This window comes from Eublepharis macularius, chromosome 12 (genome assembly GCF_028583425.1).
Source record: "Eublepharis macularius isolate TG4126 chromosome 12, MPM_Emac_v1.0, whole genome shotgun sequence".
Classification (NCBI taxonomy): domain Eukaryota; kingdom Metazoa; phylum Chordata; class Lepidosauria; order Squamata; family Eublepharidae; genus Eublepharis; species Eublepharis macularius.
This window is the reverse complement of record NC_072801.1, coordinates 21510825-21533121: the sequence shown is the minus strand read 5'-3', so window position 1 is coordinate 21533121 and position 22297 is coordinate 21510825. Positions and strand designations below refer to the sequence as shown.

Here is a 22297-nt window from a genome sequence, read left to right as displayed (position 1 = left end):
TTGTGAAGATGCAAAAAAGCCATTTTTATTTAAATTTTCAGAAGGTGCATTTAAACAAGAAGCCAGGTAGCAACTGCATCTTGCAATGGACATGCTCATCGGACATCTTTACATGCAAGAAACTCAAGCTTTCCTCACAGTTATACAAAATCAGCTCTGAAGCATCAACATGATTGTACATGACATTTACATTAGAAAAAAGATACTACAATATAGTTACGGCTCCCCAAAGCCTTTGTGCGATTGTATATCAATCGATTCCTTAACCAAACGTCGCCCCACAGTTAGGACATCTTCGTTGCCTCAATGCAAGGCAAAAAAGAATTCCGATAGGAAAAAATACGATAGCACAGAGGATGCCCAGACAGGTGAAAGTGTCTTCCAGGACTCCAACTCTGTAAGATAAGAGAGGGGCAAAAAGTTACGAAAACCTGGATGGGACACCTTAAAGGGGGAGGGGGACAAACATTATATGTTGCAACTTCCATTTAAAGAAAGTAAGTTCTTGGCGGCTCATCTTACCTACCCAGTGACATTTTTCCAAAAGCCACCAGAACAGCCTGCTCAAGATTTCCCTAGTTCTTAAGAACACCATCACTCCCTATCACCATCACAAGTCCTTGGGGGCGGGGGGGGGGGGAATCCCCTTTATCTACTAGAGATCACAAATGGAAGCTATAACATCCAAACTTGGGGCAGGGTATCTTGTAATCTGAAGCACCACGTTCAATGATGGTGTTATTTGGCGGCGGGGGGCACATAGGGTGTGGGGATAAAGAAGTAACTTTAAAAAGTTGACGTTTCCTGCAAACAGGTGGATGGATCTGATTATACTAGGCATTACCACTAAAGAAAAAAATGGGCCAGCTGCACGCTTGCAGGCCTCAAATACCACCTATTTATTTACAGTATTTACCCTTTGCCTCCCTCTCTCTCTCTCTCTGAGAATCAAGGTGGAGGACACAATGTGAGTCAATACAATCAGCAGCTGGGACATTCAATAAACAACAACGCAACAGAGTATGCAAATTTGCAGAGATTTGAAAACAAGCAGAAATCTGATACAGAGCTGAGACAATGCTGAAATAGAACATAAGCAATTAAACCTGACGTGTTAAACGCTATAGAAGTTACCAAGCATGACCCTACTTACAGCAACAAACAGTACAGAGTAGTATAGTCTACAGTCCCTGTTCCTTTATCAAGGCATCTCTCTGTTGACCCATTGGGCTCCTTCTCTCTTCTGCCCCTCCCAATCACAGAAAACAGAATGTGCCTGTCCCACCACGTGCCTCACTTCCCACAAGCTCATCTTTAGGTAGCTGTGGGGCCCCAACGCATACCCAAACACATCACCCCCAGCCTTTCACATATTTGTGCTTGACAAATAAGACTAATAAGCATGGGGGGCCTCCTGCAAAGGAGTAAAATGCACATACGTATCCCAGAATAATTTCGATGTGCCTTTAGTTTGAACACATTCCCCCGCTTTTATTTCAAACACATCCTTAAGGAAGGGTTCTGGGCAGCCTGCAAGCCTGCTCTCACTCCTGTACCGATCTAGCTCAGAATCGGCACACACTGAGAGGTCTTAGTTGTCATCTGCAAGAAAGAAGAGCGAGAGCTCTCTGCCACAGACAGCGAGGGGAAGCACCATGTGAAATCTGGAGATATGGACTGAGGAAATGGTATTTTGAAATCACATTGCTGTTTGAGGAAGTTAGGGAGCTAATGTACAGCATGGCTAAGACTTACTTGTAGGGTGACATTCCCCGGTTCAAATCTCACTAGGTTACCCTAAGCAAGCCGTTATTTCTTTTATTCCCTGCTTTTCTCCCCAACGGGTACAGCTTACATTGTTCTCCTCTCGGTTTTATCCTCATCGCCAGGGGTCATTTCATAGAAAAAGAGCTGCAGGAACTCATTAGCATAACTCATTAGCATATGCCACACCCCTTGCCATCACTGGAAGTGTCATTAGCATAACTGATTTGCATATGCCACACCCTTGGCCTCACCCATCCTGGCTGTTTTGGACCCAATCCTGGCCATTCAGGGCCGAAATTGGACCCAAAATGGCAAAAAGGGGCTGAAAAAGGCTGAAAAGGAGCCCAAAATGGTCAGAATTGGGCTGCTGCTGAGCGGGACAGTGATCCACCACCTGTAAGAAGCCCGATCCTGGCCGTTTGGGGACCAATCCTAGCTGTTTTAGGCCCAATCCTGGCCATTTTGGGCCCAATCCAGGCTAAAACAGGCCCAAAACGGTCCAAAATCAGGTGGGCAGGGCCACCTGACATGTGACCTCTTTGGAGAACTACCGGAACTGCGTTCCTGCGTATTCCCCCTCAAAATGAGCCCTACTCATCACAATCCTGTGAAGTAGGTTAGCCTGAGTGTGCATGACTGGCCCAAGGTCACCCAGTGGGTTTTAATGGCCAATGGGGATTGGCGCCTGAGTCACCCAGCTCCTAATCCAACAGTAACCACTACACCTTCTCATCTGCTGCCCAATCTACCTAGTTTGTAAGGAATACAAGATCATGCATATGAAGCATCTGGAATATTTAGTGCTAAGTCCTATTTACATGCTATCATGACGAAATATGGAACTGTAAAACCAGGAAATCCCAGTAGGTATTTCTCACCTTTGGCAAGCCACTAAACTCTAAGCTGTTCCTTTTTATTTCTACAACACAACCCAATCATACACAACTGGGATTTGGGCGTTCCCTTCAATCAAATAAGATGAGAATCGCATCCTGGAGACCCGTGGTTTGGTACCAAGCTTGAAGCAGGGAGCAAGAACAAAGTACTCGATTAAAACTGATGGCCGTTTTACTCTGGCAAAGAAAAAAAAAGACTTCCTGTATGACAGAAGAAGATGCCTCCAAGTCTGAATGGATTTCATCAAGGAGTGTCAAACTTCTGAGAAAGAAAGAAGCAGGGCTCACAATAAGAACAAAGGCAATTCATTCTCAGTCAGAGACAGACAACCCAGGCTTACTGCAGGTTAAAGCATCCAAAGAGATTGAAACTGTCTAGCAGCAGATTACATAATGTGCCACAAAGCCATGAGTGTGATGAAAGAAGGGATATCATCTCCAGATTGAAGTCTGCTCAGTTCTTTGGGCTTCTTGCCCGGGGAATGTTTCTGTGTTCTACTTCCTAGAGGTGACCTCCCTAAAAAGCAACTACAAAGCTGTTCTGATGCCAAGGGAAAGATGTCTTTGGAATTAAAAAGACAAGTATGCTCTGTCCGATCTGTTGCACTCAATGGAGAAACAAGACATGGGCAATTTTGCTTCCAGGGACTGGATTTTTCTGTTTCAGCAAGAGAGATTTGTTTCCCAGATCCGAATGTCCTAAAACCACCATTTTGGAGGATAATATTCTATGCTCCGAGATTCTCTTCCAAGTTTACTTAACAGCAGAGCAGTGTTTATTTAACAGAGGATGTGTTCTGGCAGTTGCCTGTATGGGAAAAGCCAAAAAAGGAAGGGAACTGGAATGACCTTGAAACACAGGCTTAAAATGTGCTTTGGTAGGCCGATTCGCAACCGATAAAAGAGGAAACCAGTTACACAAACACAACAAGGAGTGTGGAGAACATCAGGAGGTACAGTTCAAGAATTTTTAGTGCCTCAGTTCACCATATGAGAGAGACTGACTTATTCCTTGACATCCCAGTAAGCCTAAAGAGTCTGCAACCAGGGAAACTGATGGGACTCTCGCTCTATCAATGTGCCTCGATCCCAAGTTCACACTTTTCCTTTGCCACCCCACGCTCCTCAGAAGGGTGGGGAAAATGTAATAGGCAAGCACACATCAAGAGGGAAGCCATATGGTAAATGGGAATAGCTAACACGTTCTGTTACTTGCTTACCTCAGACCAGGTATACCTTTGTTCTGGAAAACACACAGATGGCTTATCCTTTTACTAAATACAAGGAAAAACAAGACACCCTTCACTTATGGATGGCCCTGCCCTTTTGACTACTAAAGCCCACTTCAGTGCCTCTTCAGGAAATTTCACAAGATAGCTATGCACATTTTTAAACTGCTTCCCAAAGCCTGGAACCACTAACATCTAGAAAAGATTGAATGCAGACCTTGTGTGGATTCAGTCTGTTTTTTAAAAGTATCCAATCTATACCCAGAACTTGCCACACGGATTGCAGAATTCATACACCTCCTCTGATGTATGGATTTTAAGAGTCGAGAAGATTGTGTTTTTGTTATCTGACACTGATAATCATGTGTCCTATAGAGTCTCTCTGTTTGCACTCGCAGCCAAAAAGATAAGATCTAAGGTGGTACTGAATGAGGCTGCTTCGTGATCCCTGGGATTTTAAGAGGAAAATTCAACTGTTACTGCTGAGGCTAATGCTGACTTCTACCTGGCCCTCACCGTACTTCTGGATATGAAGGATCTCTGCCTCTGCAAGTCAGGTGTGGGTGAAGTCATGGACAACATGGGAAACTGCAGAGGAGAGATCTCTTACAACACAGACACAGACACACACACACACACACACACGGCTGCCTTATACCAAATCAGACCATTGGTCCATTAGTCTGTATTGCCTACTCAAATGGGTAGCAGCTCTCCCAGGTTCTCAGGCAGAGGTCCTTCCCTGCTGCCAGGTTCTTTAAACTGGAGAGATGGAGGATTGAACCTGGGACCTTCCGCATGCTGAACCGGTCCTTCGCCACTGAGCCACAGCCTCTCCTCAGCACAGCTTTAGCTACCACAAGACCAAGAATGGAGAGCTCTTTCAGTGGCTACCTGATGTAAAGAGATTTTCTGGCTGTGTAAGCAAGATTCTTTTTGGCCCAGCGCTTCAAAATAGCTTGAGTTATTTTGACTTCAGGACAACACCCAGGTGGGCAGGGTTCTCACATGCACACCATCACCCACTGCAGACAAGCATGTACCTTGCTGGTGGATTTGTACATCAATGAGTGCCATGGCTCACAATCCAGCAAATACAGTTGGCACTGCTGTTCAGCAGCCATCGGTACATTTCTACCACCTAATTATAGACCAAGTTACATACACAGTCATGGCCTTTTCTTAGCTCATCGCAATGCGTAGGGTAAACAATTTATATTTCCAAAAGTTACAAAGCACTGATATCTTTTTTTGACTTGACCACTTAGATCAGCTACCAGGGGACATAAGGGGAGGACTGCAACATTCTCCATTTAAAGACTTGCTAATCTTAGCTATAAAAAAGAAGTTGGCCTGAGGAAACCTAATCAGCTTTCCTGTGGTTTAAAGCCAAACCACTCCCAGATGGTCTAAAAATAGAGAAAGCTTATTTATACCACAACCAGGGGCTCCTATTTGAACTACAGTTTGCTTGGAGAGCAATTTAAGATTTAAACACAGTGCAATCCAAAGCAAAGTTACTCCAGTCTAAGCCCATTGATTTCAATGGGCTTAGATTTGAGTAACTCTGCTTAGGATTGCACTGTTAGTGTCTTCACAAAGGTTACGTATCACCTAGCAAGCACTGGAAGGGTTCAAGCGAGCACGGAGCATGTTATCTTAGGCCAGAAGAAAAGTCTCACACATGGACACATCATAGCGCAAGGGATTTTAAGCTGAAGACCCACCAAATCAAGGCAGTGTAGAGTATCCGACTAGCATAATATCCAACCAGCATAAGAGACCGGGATTCGAACTGCCACTCCACCATGAAGCTTGTCTTGGATTAGTTACTCTCTCTCAGCATAACCTCACCGGGTGATAATGGACAATTGTGTACAACACCTTGAGTAGGATACCAGTAGAACTCCAGGAATCTTATGGCGGTGTGGAGCGGTCACTACAGTTAATTCCCTCTATTTTGAACTCCCCTACAGATAACTCTTGAAGCAAGAAGTTCAATTTTGGTCACCTCCATCTTGGAGATTACCTTTGCTGCTTACCTTTGTTTCTTAGGGCTCCAACTCAATAGTCCCAAAAGATCTGATAACCAGACTACTGCCCAATTACTCCCATGGCAGAGCACACATCTGAATCAGCTTCCTTCCCCTTCATACTTTTAGTTCTAAAGCCCCATCAACTCCCAAGTGCTCAAAACCAGAATACTTGTCCCAAAGTTTCCCCATCATACACTGGCTACTAATTTTCCCTCTCTTAATCACCTTGATGAGGGGGGGGGGGCGCTAGCTTTTTATTTTCCTTCTTCATTAGCTTGATAAAATGAGGACCTTACTTTCCTTCCCCTATTAACAAATAAGCCAATCAGTTTCTAATGTGGGCTGTGCTTGCTGAGAATTTAACTGATGCTGTTAACTCCCTGCCCAGCTGCTTTGATTCAGTCATTAAGCATATGACTTAAGCGCCCCCAAGGATGAGCAGGGAAAAGCCCATGGCTTGGAGACCAAGAACGTGCTTTGCATTTAGTAAGTCCCAGGGTCAGGTGCTGGTATCTCCATTTAAAAAGACCTCAAGCAGCAGATGTATAAAACAGCCTCTCTACCTGAGACCCTGAAGTGTGGCTGCCCATCACAGCTAGTTGGTCCAACCCTGTATAAGGCAGTTTCTCAGTATGGGCTTGGATGACGGTGTGAAGGTACCAGCTGTTGTTCCATTCCCAATAACGGGGGGACTCAAGCAGTCTCTGTCCAGCAGGTCATCTTGGAATGCTCTGAGCTCCTCAGGGCCAAACTACAAGTGATGCCTGACACTGGTTGGACACTTGTCAGCTTCCCTCAAGTTTTGATGGGAAATGTAGGCATCCTGGTCTTGCAGCTTGGCTCTCTGACTGCTGTCCAATGGACTTTTCAACTGTCACTTGTCCAACATTCCGCCAAGCTGCCAACATTTCCCATCAAAACTTGAGGGAAGCTGGCAAGTGTCCAACCTGCGTCAGGCAACACTTGTAGTTTGGCCTTCAGATAACAGGTGGATACAAAAGTTTTAGATCAGGGGTCTTCAACCTTTTCAAGCCTATGGGCACTTCTGGAATTGAGAAGGAATGTGACCACCACCCCAAAATGGCTGCCACAACAGCTGGAGCTGAATACAATACGTCCCTCCCTGCTTTGCAAAAGAACTGCAGAAGGGGGAATTAAAAGAAATGAAGGAGTGCCTGAGGAGGGTAGAAGGGGGAAAGGGGCATTAAAATAATAAAATGTGAATGGGGAATGAAACAAAAAGCCTGCATGCATACCAGACCCCCTGAATCCCACTGCGGCATGGAAGACCCTTTTATCTGAATGAGGACAGCCAATAATAAGCCCAGCCTTACAATGACCCTGCCCACTTTCTGAGAAGTTTGGCAGGCACCACTTCGGGGATCCCTGTATTAAGCAGTATTTTACTTCCACCAAGCAAGAAAAAAAGAACCAAAGGAAAAAAGATACGGACCTTTACCGAAAGAAATATGAACATATATTTCAAGGGATCCATTACCTGCAGGTAAATTCCACATACAGCAAGATAATGGAACAATCTTATGTACTCGTTTTCGATCTTCCTTAGATTTGTGCAAGAGCTTTCCTTGCCAGAAAATGACTAAGAGACGGATAAAATTCCTACTTCAAGTCCAAAAACTGAATCAGATGTAGGACAGGAGGGAAAATGAGCCCCATAAGTAAAGTAATGACAGCCGGATTAAATCTTCAGAGTGGCAAATTAGCATCTGCAGTGGTAGCAAACTGAGCTACCACAGGTCAGAACACGAAGGAAGTCTACTCCACAACACTAACAACTGTGCCAGTTAAGCCAGCCATTCCCTCAGAAGTAGCCGCTATAAATGAAGGCTGACAACAGTGTGACATCACACACCGAACAGGTTTCAGTGGCTGGCCCAGACTTGAAAGAGGAGTAAATCTTGAATTAAGAAGAGACAGCATGGCATATGTTTGTGTCCTGCAGTGACACATCTGACAGCCAGCAAATTAGCTGCCGAAACCACCGTCTCAACCAGCTTTTCTGGCAGCTCAGCCGTTTGAGAAAAGACCTGCTCCTCCCAAGAACGGATTCCTGTTGTGCTGAACACACACAGAGCTACCACTTTTTAAAAATCTCTCTCTTCTAAAGATCTCAGGATGGGCACATATGGGTTCTTCTGTGCTTTAGCCTCACAGTAATCCTGCAAGGTAGGTCAAGCCAAGAGAATGCAAGTGGCCCAAGGGCACCCCAGGGAGCTTAATGGCCAACTGAAGATTTGACAGCTCTGCACAGCTATATTAGCATTTAAAAGGAGTAAGAGGCATGCTTTTAAAGGAGAAGAATGTTTTCCTTTAAAATGACAGGTGACCAGCAGAGCTAGTTTAAGAGATTAATCCACATTACTTTGCACAAGCCTGCAGTCTGACTTTGTATTTATTTATTTTCTTTGGATTTCTATTCCACCCTCCCCACGAAAGGCTCAGGGCCAATTGCAACATACTGAAACACATTAAAAATTAATTTATACAGTTAAAACCGTACATAGATTGTTAAAAAAGATAATATACTCGCATATAAAATAGACATTCAGATGGCAGCAATCAATAGCAGCAGAAACAACTTGACACAGTAAGGTGGTGGACAACCTTAGTAGGGAGGGATTCAGATTTTATACTTCTCCATTTTTCAGCTGGTGGAGGCCAGGCCTGACCTCAGCCATATGCCTGGCGGAACATCTCTGTCTTACAGGTCCGGCAAAATGATAACACATCCTGCCGGGCCCCGGTCTCAGTGGACAGAGAGTTCCACCAGGCTGGGGCCAGGACCGAGAAAGCCCTGGCTCTGGTTGAGGCCAGGCGGGCCTCCTTGAGGACAGGGACCACCAATAGGTGTTTCCCGAACAGAGCGTCCTCTGGGGCACATGTGGGGAGAGGCAGTCTCACAGATACGCTGGTCCCAGTCCGCATAGGGCTTTATAGGTTAATACCAAAACCTTGAACCTGATCCGGTACTCCACTGGCAGCCAATGCAGCTAGCGCAATATAGGTGTTATATGAGCTCCAGTTGGCGCTCCTACAATAACACGCACTGCTGCATTTTGAACCAGCTGCAGTTTCCGGGTCAGGCTCAAGGGAAGCCCCGCGTAGAGCGAGTTACAATAGTCCAGCCTAGAGATGACCGTTGCCTGGATCACTGTAGTTAAGTCGCTGACTAGAGGTACGGGACAAGCTGCCTGGTCCGTCAGGTGGAAAAACGAGGACATGGCAACCGCTGCGACCTGAACCTCCATTTTCAAGGATCACCCCCAGACTCCTAACCGACAACACTTGTATTAGACTTGCCTTTCTATTCGTTTGCATTGTTTTCCAGTTCTGCAATCCTAATCCCACTGCATTGTTTGTCAGATATTTTATGCAGTCTGAATTCAAGTGGTGGGTTTTTTTTTTGGTAACTTGCCTTGAGTCTCCAAAAGAAACGTGGACTACAAATGATGCAAAAAAAAAAGGCTAAGGAGAAACATGAGAGGCTTATATAATTATGCATGGGGTGGAGAAAGTGGAGACGGAGCTTTTCCTCCATCCCGTAAATTGGGGGCACTCAGTGAAGTTGATGGGCTTTTTACAATACTGCCACATACTGTGTCAACCTTCTAATTGATTTTTCCATTACTACCCCAAGATCTCTTTCAAGCCCCATCTGAGCCAGTTCAGATCCCATCAGCCTATATTTAAAGTTATGAATTTTTTTGTTTCCAATAAGCATCAACATACACTTATCAATTGCCCAATTATATAGGGGCCAACAAATCTTAAGAGTTACAGACCATCTAGTCCAACCCGCTGCCCAATGCCTAAAGCATCCCTGACAAGTATTTGCCCAGCCACCCCTTGAAGATTGCCAATGAGGGGGAACCACCACATCCCTAAGCAGTCAATTCTATTGCTGAATTACTCTTTTAACGCAAAGTTTTCCCTAACATCCTGCCAGTATCTTCTGTCCTGAGTTTAACCGCATAGTTTTGAGTCCAATCCTCTGGTGCCAACAGAAACAGCTACCTTCCTTCACCTAAGTGACAAACTTTTAAATACTTAAAAGACAGCAATCATATCTCCCCTCAACCTCCACTTCTCTGGACTGAACATTCCCAAGTCCCTTGGTCTTTCCTTGTAGAGCTTGGTCTCCAGGCCCCTGATCATCCTGGTTGATCTCTGCTCCACCCATTCCAATTTGTCCAGATCCGTTTTGAAATGAGGCCTCCAGAACTCACACAATTCTCTAAGCCAGTCCTGACCAAAGCGGTATATAGTGGGATAATATCTTGTGATTTGGATGTTATGCCTTTGTTGATACACACCAAGATTGTATTCGCCTTTTTTGCTGCTGCATCACACTGACTGCTCATATTTAGTTTCCTATCCACCTGTATCCCAAGAACTTGTTCACATACACTGTTACCCAGAAGTGCATCCCTCATCCAGTATGCACGCTTTACGTTTTTGTTACCCAGGTGGAGAACCCAGTGCTTATCCATGTTAAAACGCTTCTTATTCAAATCTGCCCACTTTCCCAGTGTGTTCAGATCTTGCTAAATTCTATCCCTATCTTCAAGGGTGTTTGCTACTCTTCCCAGTTTGGTGACATATTGTAATCCCTTCACACCCTCATCCAGATCATTTTGGCAAGCGCTGGGACCAGAATCGAGTCCCGTATCACTCTACTGGACACCTCCCTCCAACTAGACCGAGACTTATCTTAAGTTTGTCTGAGCATTAAGATTTTTAAAAGAAAGAGAAAGAACTAAGTACCGGGAGAGGACAGTGACCTTACCTGCAAGCAGGGCAGCCACCAACAACTACAACCGAGGTAGTGGGAGGAGGTTGCTGGATTATTGTGTACGTGGTGTTGGGGTAGTTATGTGGAGGTGGTCCTGAAGGAACAGCGTATGCTGGAAAACAAGCAGAAATACAACAAAGTGTGTGTGTGGAGTGACTTTAAAAAACGACCTCTTCATTCAACTACATTAACAAGAGCGAGTGGAGCTATGCTTATTACCTTTGTCTACCTTGCAAATGGTACAGCTGCCAAGCAGCCCGATATGCTGACTACTTAAAGCTGGAGACAGCCAAACAGAAACACCCCTATCCCAACCACAGAGAGCTGACTCTCGACCTCTGAAGGGGAACAGCAACCAGGAACCCAGTGTCAACATACCCTTCTACGAAAGAAACAAGGTGCGTTTTCAGCACTACCCTAGGGTGGCTTGCCTACCCAGCTGCCCACTTGAGCTTCTGCTTAAGGCCACTGTGCCAGAGCCCCAAGAGCAGCTGTGTGAAAGCTACATACAGTACTAGGATAGCTGCTCCCACAGGTTGCTCCTCATCTAATGGGCATTAAGTCCTAACGTACAAGGAAAGAGGGGAGTTGGACAACTGCCCAGAGTTTTGGATTTTGCTTTCATCATGGAAGAGAAAGCAGCTTTGCATTCCCCACCCCACCCCACCCCGACAAATCAGGGTGTTCTTCTTAAGGAAGCTAAAAGAATTGCTCTTCTTTTGACTCCTGGAAGAATCTCTTTTGAAGACTAGTTACATAAGCAGCCCTAGAGGGGACGTGGCATAGTACAGCCCAATCTTGCCAGACCTCAGAGGCTAAGCAGGGTCAGTCTTGGCCAGAATTTGGACAGGAGATCACCCGGGAAGACGGGAAGCTGTATTAGTCTGTGGTAGAAGAGCCAGGTTCAAGTTCAGTCACACCTTAAAGACGAACAAGATTTCCAGGTCATAAGCTTTTGAGAATCAGGCTCTCTTCACCAGGAAAGAATGGGGATGCTCGGCAGAGGAGGACAACGGCAAACCCTCTTTGCTTCCCACTTGCCTTGAAAGCCCCTTACTGGGGTCACCATAGGTCAGTTTCAACTTGATGGCACATACATACGTATCAACCACATCTGCTGCAGGGCAGCAACAGCTATGAGGCTTTCTTCCAGTAGAGCGCCAGCACTCGTGGTCAAAAACTAATCAGAAACTGTTGGAAGAGAAATAATACAGGACCTTCCTTGCTAACCATTTCTCATCCTGCTCTGTTGGACCAACAGCCCTCAGTTTAGCCCTGACAAATACACCGAATGTTCTAACAAGAGCCTTTCTCCCCCCGCCCCAGTTAAAAGCATGTGGTATTCAAACACTTGCCTCATGCCACCTAGCGAATGCATAAGTCAAGGAAAGAGTTGAACAGGGGACTCCACACCTCCATCTAACCGGGTGGATGTTTCCTGCATATATCGCAGCGAACTCATTGCAAGGTAATAAAATGAAGACAGAATGGGGCCAGAGTGCGTTCCACTCTACCAGGAGCAATGTTACGTTCCACCCAAGGCATTCCACAACATTTTCCATTTAATAGGTGGAAGCCTGTCTGTAGAGTAGAGATGGGCACGAAACGAACTATGGAACAAAATTCCGTATGGAATGGCCGGTTTGTTTGCACCGAAACACACGTTCCATGGGAACGTGCTTTTCCGAAACAATTTTTCCAGCCATTCCGTGGGTTCAGAGTTTCACAGACCCCGCACCGGTTTCAGCCCATCACCTGAACCCAGTGCAGGGTCTGTGAAACTGACAGCCCCTTTTCCTGCCGCTCTGGCACGAGTGCGGAGTCTGTAAAACTGACAGTTTTACAGACCCTGCGCCGGCTCCAGAGCGGGGTCTGTGAAACTGACAGCCGGTTTCTCCTGCTGCCTGTGCAGGGTGGTTGAAAGGCCACGGAACAACGAACCATGAACTGAGAAAAGTTCGGAAGTTCGTAGTTCAAGGTTCCGTGGAATGCTACGAACCACGAATCACATGGTTCGGGGGGTTTTTGGTCCGTGCCCATCTCTACTGTAGAGCTCAAGAACTCCTGGTCAAGAAGACCGTCTCTTGTGATATTATGGTTGCGAGGATGGCCAGGAGCTTAAAGCGGGCAAGAGGTGACTTTAAGGAGGGGTGAGACTTCTCCCCAGCTTGATGCCCCTGCGTCCTCCATGAAAAGGGGACTGTGGAAGATCTGGCCCCAGCTGTGGAAGATCTGGTCCCAGATCTGGTCCCAGCTAGAGAGGACGCCTATGAAGAACCACCGCTGAGTCAGAGTTGACCAGATTCAGAAGAGGTGCTTTCACATTCCACTGAATCGTAAGGCTGGCTTCAAATAATTAGGAGCCATTTGCTTGGCCAGCAGCTTCCTGTGGCGTAGCAGCTGCAGGGCGGATTGCATGAGTGGAAGGATCCCAAGAGGCAATATGGTAAAGAGGAGAGAGCTTGGATGCGGAGAAACTAGGTTCAAATCTTAGCTCAGCTGCGAAGTCCCCAAGGACACCTCTCTCAACCTAGCTGCACAAGCCCCCTGCAAAACTAAAATGCCACTCGAAGCTGAAAGGAGGACATCAATTTAAATAAGGTTGTGTCTAGAATCAATATTCCAGGGGGTTGCCGCAGCAAGAAGTCACTGAAACTCCCTGAAACACCGATTCTAGACAACCAGTAACAGGAATCTACCCAAGAAAACAGCTAGATCTCTTACCAGTCTTCTGTTGGAATATGCAGGAAGACTGCAGAACAGATACTCTGTCCATAAAAGCAATGGCGAGTACTTACCCACCTGGTCAGCGCTCAGGATCAATCAAGCATATACCTTCAGACATCCAGAATATTGTGACAACCTCCCAGCAGAGCCTGAAGATCTTCCAGAATTATAACCAATCTCCAGACTACACAGATCAGTTCCCCTGAAGGAAACGGCAGCTTTGGAGGGTGGACTATCTGCTATTATACACTACTGAAGTCCCTCCCTTCCCCCAGGCCTCGCCCCCCAAAATGCCAGAAATTTCCCAATCCAGAGTTGGCAAACCGACTGCCAAATCTCAAGGTTTTCCTGTATCAATACAGAATTGGACCAGAAGGGACAAAGCATTTACACTCCTACCCAAAGAGCAGAAGACCAAACTTCTTTTTATTCCTGCTACATGATGCAATCCCTATCACTCTAGCACAAGAGAGGCCGTTGTGAAATTCAGGGGCTTCATTTGCAATGATTCCAAGTAAGATCACTTAGAGACAAAGGTCACAATCCAGTATATAAATGAGGAGTGTGGAACTTTCCACAAGCAAGAGTGGTTGTTGCTGGTCATCAGGGTTTCATTGTAAGATGGAAGGTGCAGTTTAGCAGCCGGAAAACAGCTGCTGCGGTCCACAGGTCAGTCCCATTATGAACTAGAAGGCCTTATGCAAGATGCTCTTTTCCAACCATGCCCCTCCCCCCTCCGGTCCCCGCAATATGGAGAAACCACTGCCAGGCCTCACAGGCCCATTGCAGAGATTACAAAAAAACAATCTGTTAATCCATTTATTTTTACTGATGTGAACCAACTTGGGGTTTTTAAAAAAGCAGAACACATTTTAAGCAGATATTCATAAATTGTTGCAAAACATACATATGCTTTTGTGAGGATTCATGTTTCCTCTTTTTTCCCCCTTTTCTATGGAAAGGTTTTTAATCAATGCAACCGACAGAACTGAACTCAGTTTTAAGAGAATTGTAGCATTATTGCTTTCTGATTTCATTTTCGCCAAAGCAACATTATTAACATTTAACACCGGGGAATTAGTCATTAATCTGCCCTGATCAAGACAAAGTCTTCACAGTAAAGCTGCTACCAAATACACGAAACAATAAACTGTTCCTCCGACTTCAATTCCGCCCCAGGCTGAGGACCTATGAAGGCACAGGGCTAATTATTAACATCAGAGAGTGCACTTTAACGCAACTGTAACTGCAAAAGTAAACCAGGAGTTGCAAACCCAAACAAGGGTCACTTGTTCCAAGTGAAGAAGCCTACTTAGGAAATGTCACGTTGGGGCAAAAACAACTTGGATCCATCTGAGCCCTTTCAGGCCGCCATCCAGCAGGTGCAGCCACTTGATTCTGAGCCTTTTCACAATGGTCAACATTTTATTATGCAAAATAAGGACATTATCAGTTGCTGTGGGCATCTCATTTCCTTCCAACACACCAAAAAAGTTCCCAAGGATCAGGGGAAACATCCTTTGTTCCCAGTTTATTAAGAAAAAACAGCAAGGTCCACAAGGGAGCCATGCTACAAGCAAGCATAGCTGTGGCTTTCCACGTTGGTTGGGAAAATGGAAGGTCAAAATCTATCGTCCAGACACTGATGTTTACACTGTGTGATTTTGAAAAAAAAGAGGCAAGATAATAAGGTTCTATGCTGACCTGGAGAGCCCAAGCAAGCCCAATCTCATCAGATCTCAGAAACTAAGCAGGGTCAAAATCAAAAAGAGTCCAGTAGCACCTTTAAGACTAACCAATTTTATTTTATTGTAGCATAAGCTTTCGAGAATCAAGTTCTCTTCATCAGATGCCTGATCCGAACTGGTCAAATACAAATAAGCAGGGTCAGGCTTGGTTACTAATTGGATGGGAGACCTTTTAAGATCAGGCAATGGCAAACCACCTCTGTTAGTCTCTTGCCCAGGCAGGAGTCGCGGTAAGTCAGCTATGACTTGACAGCACTCTCTACCACCATAATGACAGTATAACAAGGCCAGTCTTTAAAAAGCACAAGAGAATGTGCCCATGTATGTAGTCCTAGGATTCTTCACCATCTGTCTGAGAGGTTTTTATCTGCCTTGAATCCAGGTGAGAAAGGTGGAGTATAAATGAATGTAACCATCTCCACCATCCCCTTTAAAGCAAGTGAACAATTTAGACAGTCAGTCACCCCAAACCCAGTTAGAGCAAACCAGGCAGTGCCAATTGAGTTCAGCAAAAAGAAAGGAAAAATACCCAGACTTTCCACGCTGCTGTTAAATGGCTGGGGAGGACTCTTTCGAATGCCTGAGCCGCCTGCCAGGATGGGAAAAATCAAGGGGCTGCTGATGGAGCTACACCAGAAGTTGTAATGCTTAGGAAATCTCTAGGCTGACAAAGGGAATTTACTGCATGCAAACTACTTCTGAGTTGGTCAAAAGGCTCCCCCCATGCCATTCCCATGAGAGACAGTCTGCAGGAACACTGGTTATCATCCCTAAATAAGCAGACGGGACTAGCCTTCCTTTTCCCTCCTCTCTCTCACAGGCCAGTCTAGAGAAACAGAAGTGCTCCCAGTTGAAAGAGAAAGGCCTTGCTTTCACTTCCCCTCCATCCAAAAGGCAGGGGAAGCGCACAGAAGTGCTTACTGGGGAAGATTTTAGATCCTTCATTCATTGATGTGCGCATAAAACAAAACAGAAGTCCCGTGGCACCTTAAAGGCTCGACATTCCAGTATGAGGAGGCGCTCACTTCTTCAGATATAATGGCAAGAACAGAAATGAGGTAAACAAGTTTTTTTCTTCCAATTGTATTTGAAGAAGTCAGCCCTGCCTCACGAAAGCTTATGCTGGAATAAAGGCTGTCCAGTCTTTAAGGCGTGGCTGGACTTCCGTTTTGCTTTGCTACCCTAAAGTAATGCACTTACCTCTCCAGACTTAATACACACACAACCTCCCCTCTCCTCATACAAAATCATACACATTGCCAAGAGAAACAGTGAAATCCAAACAATGGGTTTACACTGAGTAACTCAGTTTAGGATTTCACTGAAAAAGCATTAGGAGAGGGGAGGGTCAAGCCTGCCTAAGAGTGCACCAGCCAACCCACTTTTGGCTCCTCCTGGTCCATTTTCATCCCTGAAAATGCATTAGGACCCCACTGCTTGGCATGGCACTCTGTACATGCTGAAAGGCCCATCAGAGCACCAACTGTGATCCTACAGGGACCAAGAAACAAAAAACTAGAGAAGAGCCAGTGGAGTGCATATTAGACTATGACTGGAGAAGGTTCAAATTCCCATGCTGGGCCATTAAGTTCAAAAGGGGGGGGGTCACTCTCACAGCCTAACCTACCTCACAGGGCTCTTGTGAAAATAAAAGGGAAGGCCCTAACCTCTTTGAAGAGAGAGCAGAACAAAAGCACAATATTTGAATTGGGGTCTAACTGGCCTAATGTATGGGGAATAAGGCTAATTCTTAGCAGTTCCAACATCTAGGGGCCAACACGAAGAAGGTTCCCACTTAAAGGCGACCGGGATGTCCTGGACGCTTCCAACTTAACCTACCTCGCAGGGTTGTTGCGAGGGAGAAACAGAGAGCCGGCGAGGCGAGCTACCCTGAGATCTTTGGAGCAAGGCAAGCATACAGTAATAAGATCGTGCACTGGGTTCCCGGCGACCACACGCTCCTCTCTCCCGAGGCTTACCTGCAGCAGAGCCGGGGGGATACGAGTAGGGCGGAGGCGCCTGGAATCCCGGCTGGGAAGCAGGGATGGCTCCGTAGCCGCCCTGCCCATACTCGTAGCCGCCTCCCTGGGCGGCCGGGCTGTAGGCCGGGGGTCTCTCTTGCAGGAGGGGCTTGCTGTCCATTCTCAGGCAGGGCGAGGCAAGTTTCCTCCGGACCCAACTTTTTCTACCGGGGTTGCTCCCTGGGGCGTCCGGAGAGCAGCGCGGGGGCTGGAGAGGCGCCCCGCGCGGGGTCGGCGAGCGCCTTCACGTCACGCCCGGGGCATGGGTGCGGGAGAGCCGCTCCGCCAAGCCCCCAGCCCGCACTCGCGCACACGCCCAGCGGCAGGCGGCGGGGCAATGTGCTCGGGCGGGCGGGCCGGTCACAAGACTGGAGCTCACGTGACGGCAGGGAGGGCGGGGGAGCCCCTTAAAGGAGACGCGCTCGCCCGCCCCGCCCAAAGGGGGCGGGGCACGCGGAAAGTTTCTGCGAGCGCTTTTGAGTGGGGGGCGCGGGGGGGGGGGGCGCTGAGCAGGCTCTGGCGACTTCGGAGGGGTAGGCTGAAATGCCACTGGAAAAGTTCCACCCCCTCCAAAAGAGACCTGGCGAACTCTGCGCCCTTTTTAAAAGAGGCTTGAAGTCCTCTTCTTGCATGCGGGCTCCAAAGTTGCTCCCTTCACTCCCATGTGTGGTGCTGCTATTATCATCATCATTCGATTTATTCGAATTATCCGAAACACAGTCAACAATAAGCAGAGGTCACATGATTGGCCTTGCTAAATTGATACAAGTTTCTGCTGGAGAGGACATCATCATCATCACGACGACGACGGGAACTTGAAAAGGTGCTTCTAGGCTCCAGTCTTGCTGTTCCTACCCACCCAGTTTTACAAACTCCAGCCTGGGAAATACCTAGAAAGTTTGGAATAGCGCCTGTGGAGGGTGGAGAGGGGAATTGAGGAGGGAGTTCACTTACAGTCGATGGTGTACCATCGAATTTGCCCTGGGAAGCTGCCATTTTCTCCAGGCTATCCTCTTATTTGTTTTTTTATATAGGCCGCCTTTCTCACTAAGACTCAAGGCGGGTGACAGGGTCAGTCTGCACCTGAACTCAGGACTGCAGCAAACAAATTCCTCCCTACAGGCACAGAGGGCTTGTCTTCCTTTTTAAACCAGACATGTCCATTCATTAGTTCACTGGGCAGGGAGCCCTCTCTAGGGCTCCCTGTGAGTCCCTGATAAATGATTACATCCATAAGACTTTATTGACCAGACTTATCAATCTTTCTTCTTATGGGGAGGGGGGACAAAAACTGACCAATCAGGGACAATCTCAGAAATTTTAGAGGCTGCCTACAGAAACCCCAATGAACTAGTATACTGTATCTTTAAAATTTCATAATGAACAAATATATTGTATCTTTACAATTTCAATCCCCCCCCTCCCTATACAATTGAGAGCCAATGTATCGTGATGGGCAGATTGTCAGACTAGGATTTGGAAGACCCAGGTTCTAATCCTCACTCTGCTATGGAAGCTTATTGGGTGACCTTGAGTTAGTCACACACTCTTAGTCTAACCTACCTCACAGGGGTATTGTGAGCATAAAATAGAGGAGAGGTGAAGGATGTGAGCAGCTTTGGGTCCCCACTGGGAGGAAAGGTAGTGTATAAATGAAGTAAAAAAAATAAATGAATCTAGGGGTTTTTTTTAACACCTTCCCATTCAAATTCAGAAGGAGGCGGTTATTTTCTGTTAGGGGAGGTCCTGAAAGGAGGATTTATACAGGTATGCATCTTGCTATGAAATCTTTCTGCTGCAGAATGAAAAAAGAAGCTTTTCTTCTAGTGAGGAGGAGAGGATTGTCTTTCGGTCTTTTTTCTGTTTCTGTGAAGTGGAAGAAGAAGGGTTATACAAGGTAACTTCTTCAGTAACTCAGCTGTGGAACTGACTTGACCACTATGGTCATCTTCCTAAACCCTGCTTCAGGTACCTCGCCTGAAGATTAGTTGGGTGGCAACCCAGGACAGGGCCTTCTTGATCGTGGCACCAAAACTCCCCTCTCCCCTTCTGTTATTGTCTTCCACTAGTAGGTGAAGATTTTTTCTGTTTTGTGATGTTCCCTCAGTGACTCCTCCTTTCTGACCTATGCATCAACTATGGTTTTATTTATATTTCAATTTATATACCGCCCATCCCCAGAGGCTCTGGGCGGTGAACAGTTTAAAATCAATAAAAACAAGAAAACAACGATACTAAAATCAATATACAAAACAATAATGAAATAAATTAACCAAGTGCAATGGTGGGGAGAACCCTCCCCCCCCCGAAGCTGGGAGGCCGACATGGCACCGCCCCCTTCAACTACCGAACGCCTGGCGGAACAGCTCTGTCTTACAGGCCTGGCGGAACGATAATATGTCCCGCTGGGCCCGGGTCTCCATTGACAGAGCGTTCCACCAGGCTGGGGCCAGGACTGAAAAGGCCCTGGCCCTGGTTGAAGCAAGGCGGGCTTCCTTAGGGCTGGGGACCACCAGTTTTATATGGTTTAAAATATTTATTTAGTTTTGGTTTTAATTGTTGTAGTTGTTTTTGTTTCATCTGATGGTTTCCTCAATGATTTTCCTGTTTTGTTGTGTCTTTGTGTATTTTTGCTCAGTTCTAATTATTTTAACAATGACTTTTTGTTTGGTTTTAATGGTTTTTAATGATGGGCTTTTATTATGTGTGTTTTAAATCTGTCAGCTGCATTGGTGGCCCTGATGAGGGCAGAAAGGTGTGGCATAAATTTGGTAGATAAATAAATACGTACTTAATAGAAAAGCCTGGTGTTCCCGCTCTCCCACAGATATAAACTTTCTTGCCCAAAGAAAACCGAATCTATACACATTTGCTTGGGAGCGAATCTTGTTGATGGACTTACTCCTGATTAAATATGCATAGGATTGCACCATAAGTGGTAGATTAAAGACCTACTACGTTCATGCTCTCGATCATTTTGTTACCAGAGCTGCTGAAAAATGTTATCTTCTGAAAGGAAAAGTGCTGAGATCATGGAAAGTCTTGTTTCTGAAAACAGCAACACAATCTAGTTTGGACTGGTTTATGTAGTTCATTACCCAGACGTCGGGTTGCCAATCTTGCGATGGGCAGCTGGAATCTTGCCAGAGTTAAAACTGATCGTCAGACTATAGTTCTGCTGGAGGAAATGGCAGTTTCAGAAAGTGGACTCTACGGCATCCCCTCTCTGCTGAGCTCCTTTCCCTCCCAAATTCTTCCCTCCTTTTTTACATATGGCCAGGGCTTTTTTTCAGCGGGAACGCGATGGAATGGAGTTCCAGCACCTCTTGAAAATGGTCACATGGCCGGTGGCCCCGCCCCCTGATCTCCAGACAGAGGGGAGTTTAGATTGCCCTGAGGACAATCCAAACTCCCCTCTGTCTGGGGATCAGGGGGCGGGGCCACTGGCCATGTGACCATTTTCGCCAATGGCAATTTAAACTTTTAAAAACTTCCCCCTTGTACCAGCTGACCCAAAGTGATGTCATTGTGCAGTCTTGAGTTCCACCACTGAGTTCCACCACCTCTTTTCCCAGAAAAAAAAGCCCTGCATATGGCCCAAGCTCTCCCTCCTTTAGATTATTTCACAACCTGGGAAACGAGTTCTGGAGCGAGACTTTTGTTGAGTTGTGGACAAAATGGAACGCTGCAGCACTTAGAGACTTCTTTGCCTCATTAACCATTCTCTTTTGACAGGTGCATTGAATGATGGGTTTTAAGAAAGGGGTGGCTTGTCGAAGAATTTCTCTTCTCTGCCAGGTACGCCTAGTGTTGTTGGAAATTCACTGGCAGAAGAAGAATTCACTAACTGCCTAGTGAGTCTGTATTCCCCTTTTGTACAGTTGGCAGACTCTCTTCCTAGATGTAGTTCTTGAGTTCAGTGTTGCAAGGGAGAAAGATGGGAAACAACCAGAATTAGCTGGCTGCCAGTACAGTGGCTTCTTGGTTGCTAACACCAGGATCCCTGAAGATCTGAGGGAAGTGCTTGTGGAAGGGGGGATTTGAAGAGGGATTTGGTCCAGAATCTATAGTATACCAGGGCTCCATCCTCGAAACGGAGCCAATCCAGAGAACCTTCTCATCATTTAGAGCAGCAGAAGGTACAGAGTGCAGGCAGGCAAAGCGTGGATCAGTGCAGCATAACAATTAGAGTGCAGGCCTAGGATCTGTGAGATGTAGGTGTGAATAGGGTTACCAGCCTCCAGGTAGTGGCTGGAGATCTCCCAGAATTACAACTGGTCTCCAGGCCACAGAGACCAGTTCACCTGGAGAAAATGGCTGGTTTGGGGGGGGGGGGTGGACTCTATGGACTTATGCCATGCCAAGGTCCTTTCCCTCCCCAAACCCCACTTTCTCCAGGTTTCACCCCCTAGATCTCCAGGAAGTTCCCAACTTGGAGCTGGCAACCCTAGGTGTGAACCTCCGCTCTGTCGGAGGGGACTACGCTAGATGACCCTGGGCCAGTCATGTACTCTTAGCCTAACATAAAATGGAGAAGGGGCAAATGTCAGCCACTTTGAGTCCCCATTTGGGAGACCGGCAGGGTATAAATGAAGTTAGTCAATCAATCAATAGCTGGGGACTTTTATCTGACTCACAGGAGTGTTTCTTCTAGCACTCAAGCTGCTTAAGAATTTGTTGGACACACCAGTTTAGCAGACTGAGGGACTGCCCTACTGAACTTGAAGATGACACTGTCAAAAAATTGTGAAATGGCTTTGGGGTCAAGGGCCATTAAGAGCTATTAAAGACAGTGTAGAAGAAGAAAGGCCCACATCTGGGTTTCTGCACGTTCCATGTTCAATACTGGTTAGCAAAAGCTTTAATAACCCAAAGATTAATTAATATAGAGTCCCAAAATGATGAGGCAATACTCCCTCCAAATTATAAGAGCCTAAAAAAAGGACTGAGTTACACCACATCCCCATATCTTTCGGATTTTACAAACAAAAGATGTAGATGGGCCTTTAGAGCACGATTTGATGCATTCTCCTCTGCAGTTTTGTATGGGAGATTCTCTC

The 22297-nt window shown here is 46.3% G+C and overlaps 2 protein-coding genes across 2 annotated transcripts in view; one reads left to right on the top strand and one right to left on the bottom strand.

Annotated features, from left to right (window-relative positions):
• Positions 1-17597, bottom strand: BRI3 (brain protein I3). The gene is made up of 3 exons (XM_054993061.1): positions 17196-17597; positions 10736-10853; positions 1-395 (listed from the first exon to the last, which is right to left on the bottom strand). The coding sequence occupies exons 1-3, from the start codon at positions 17356-17358 to the stop codon at positions 263-265; spliced, it is 414 nt and encodes a 137-aa protein (XP_054849036.1). The 5' UTR covers positions 17359-17597; the 3' UTR covers positions 1-262.
• A 414-nt stretch (positions 17598-18011) lies between these two features.
• The window catches only part of TECPR1 (tectonin beta-propeller repeat containing 1), a 56898-nt gene continuing 52612 nt past the window's right edge, over positions 18012-22297 (top strand). Inside the window, exon 1 of the mRNA XM_054993507.1 lies at positions 18012-18060. The gene's annotated coding sequence lies outside the window, so the exon portion shown is untranslated. The remainder of the gene's footprint in view (positions 18061-22297) is intronic.

Coding starts and splice junctions, on each gene's coding strand:
- BRI3 (XM_054993061.1), bottom strand. CDS start 17,358: ATGGACAGCAAGCCCCTCCTGCAAGAGAGACCCCCGGCCTACAGCCCG. Junction 10,854..17,195: donor TCCCCCCGGCTCTGCTGCAG/GTAAGCCTCGGG, acceptor CTTGTTTTCCAG/CATACGCTGTTCCTTCAGGA. Junction 396..10,735: donor GGTGGCTGCCCTGCTTGCAG/GTAAGGTCACTG, acceptor CTTATCTTACAG/AGTTGGAGTCCTGGAAGACA.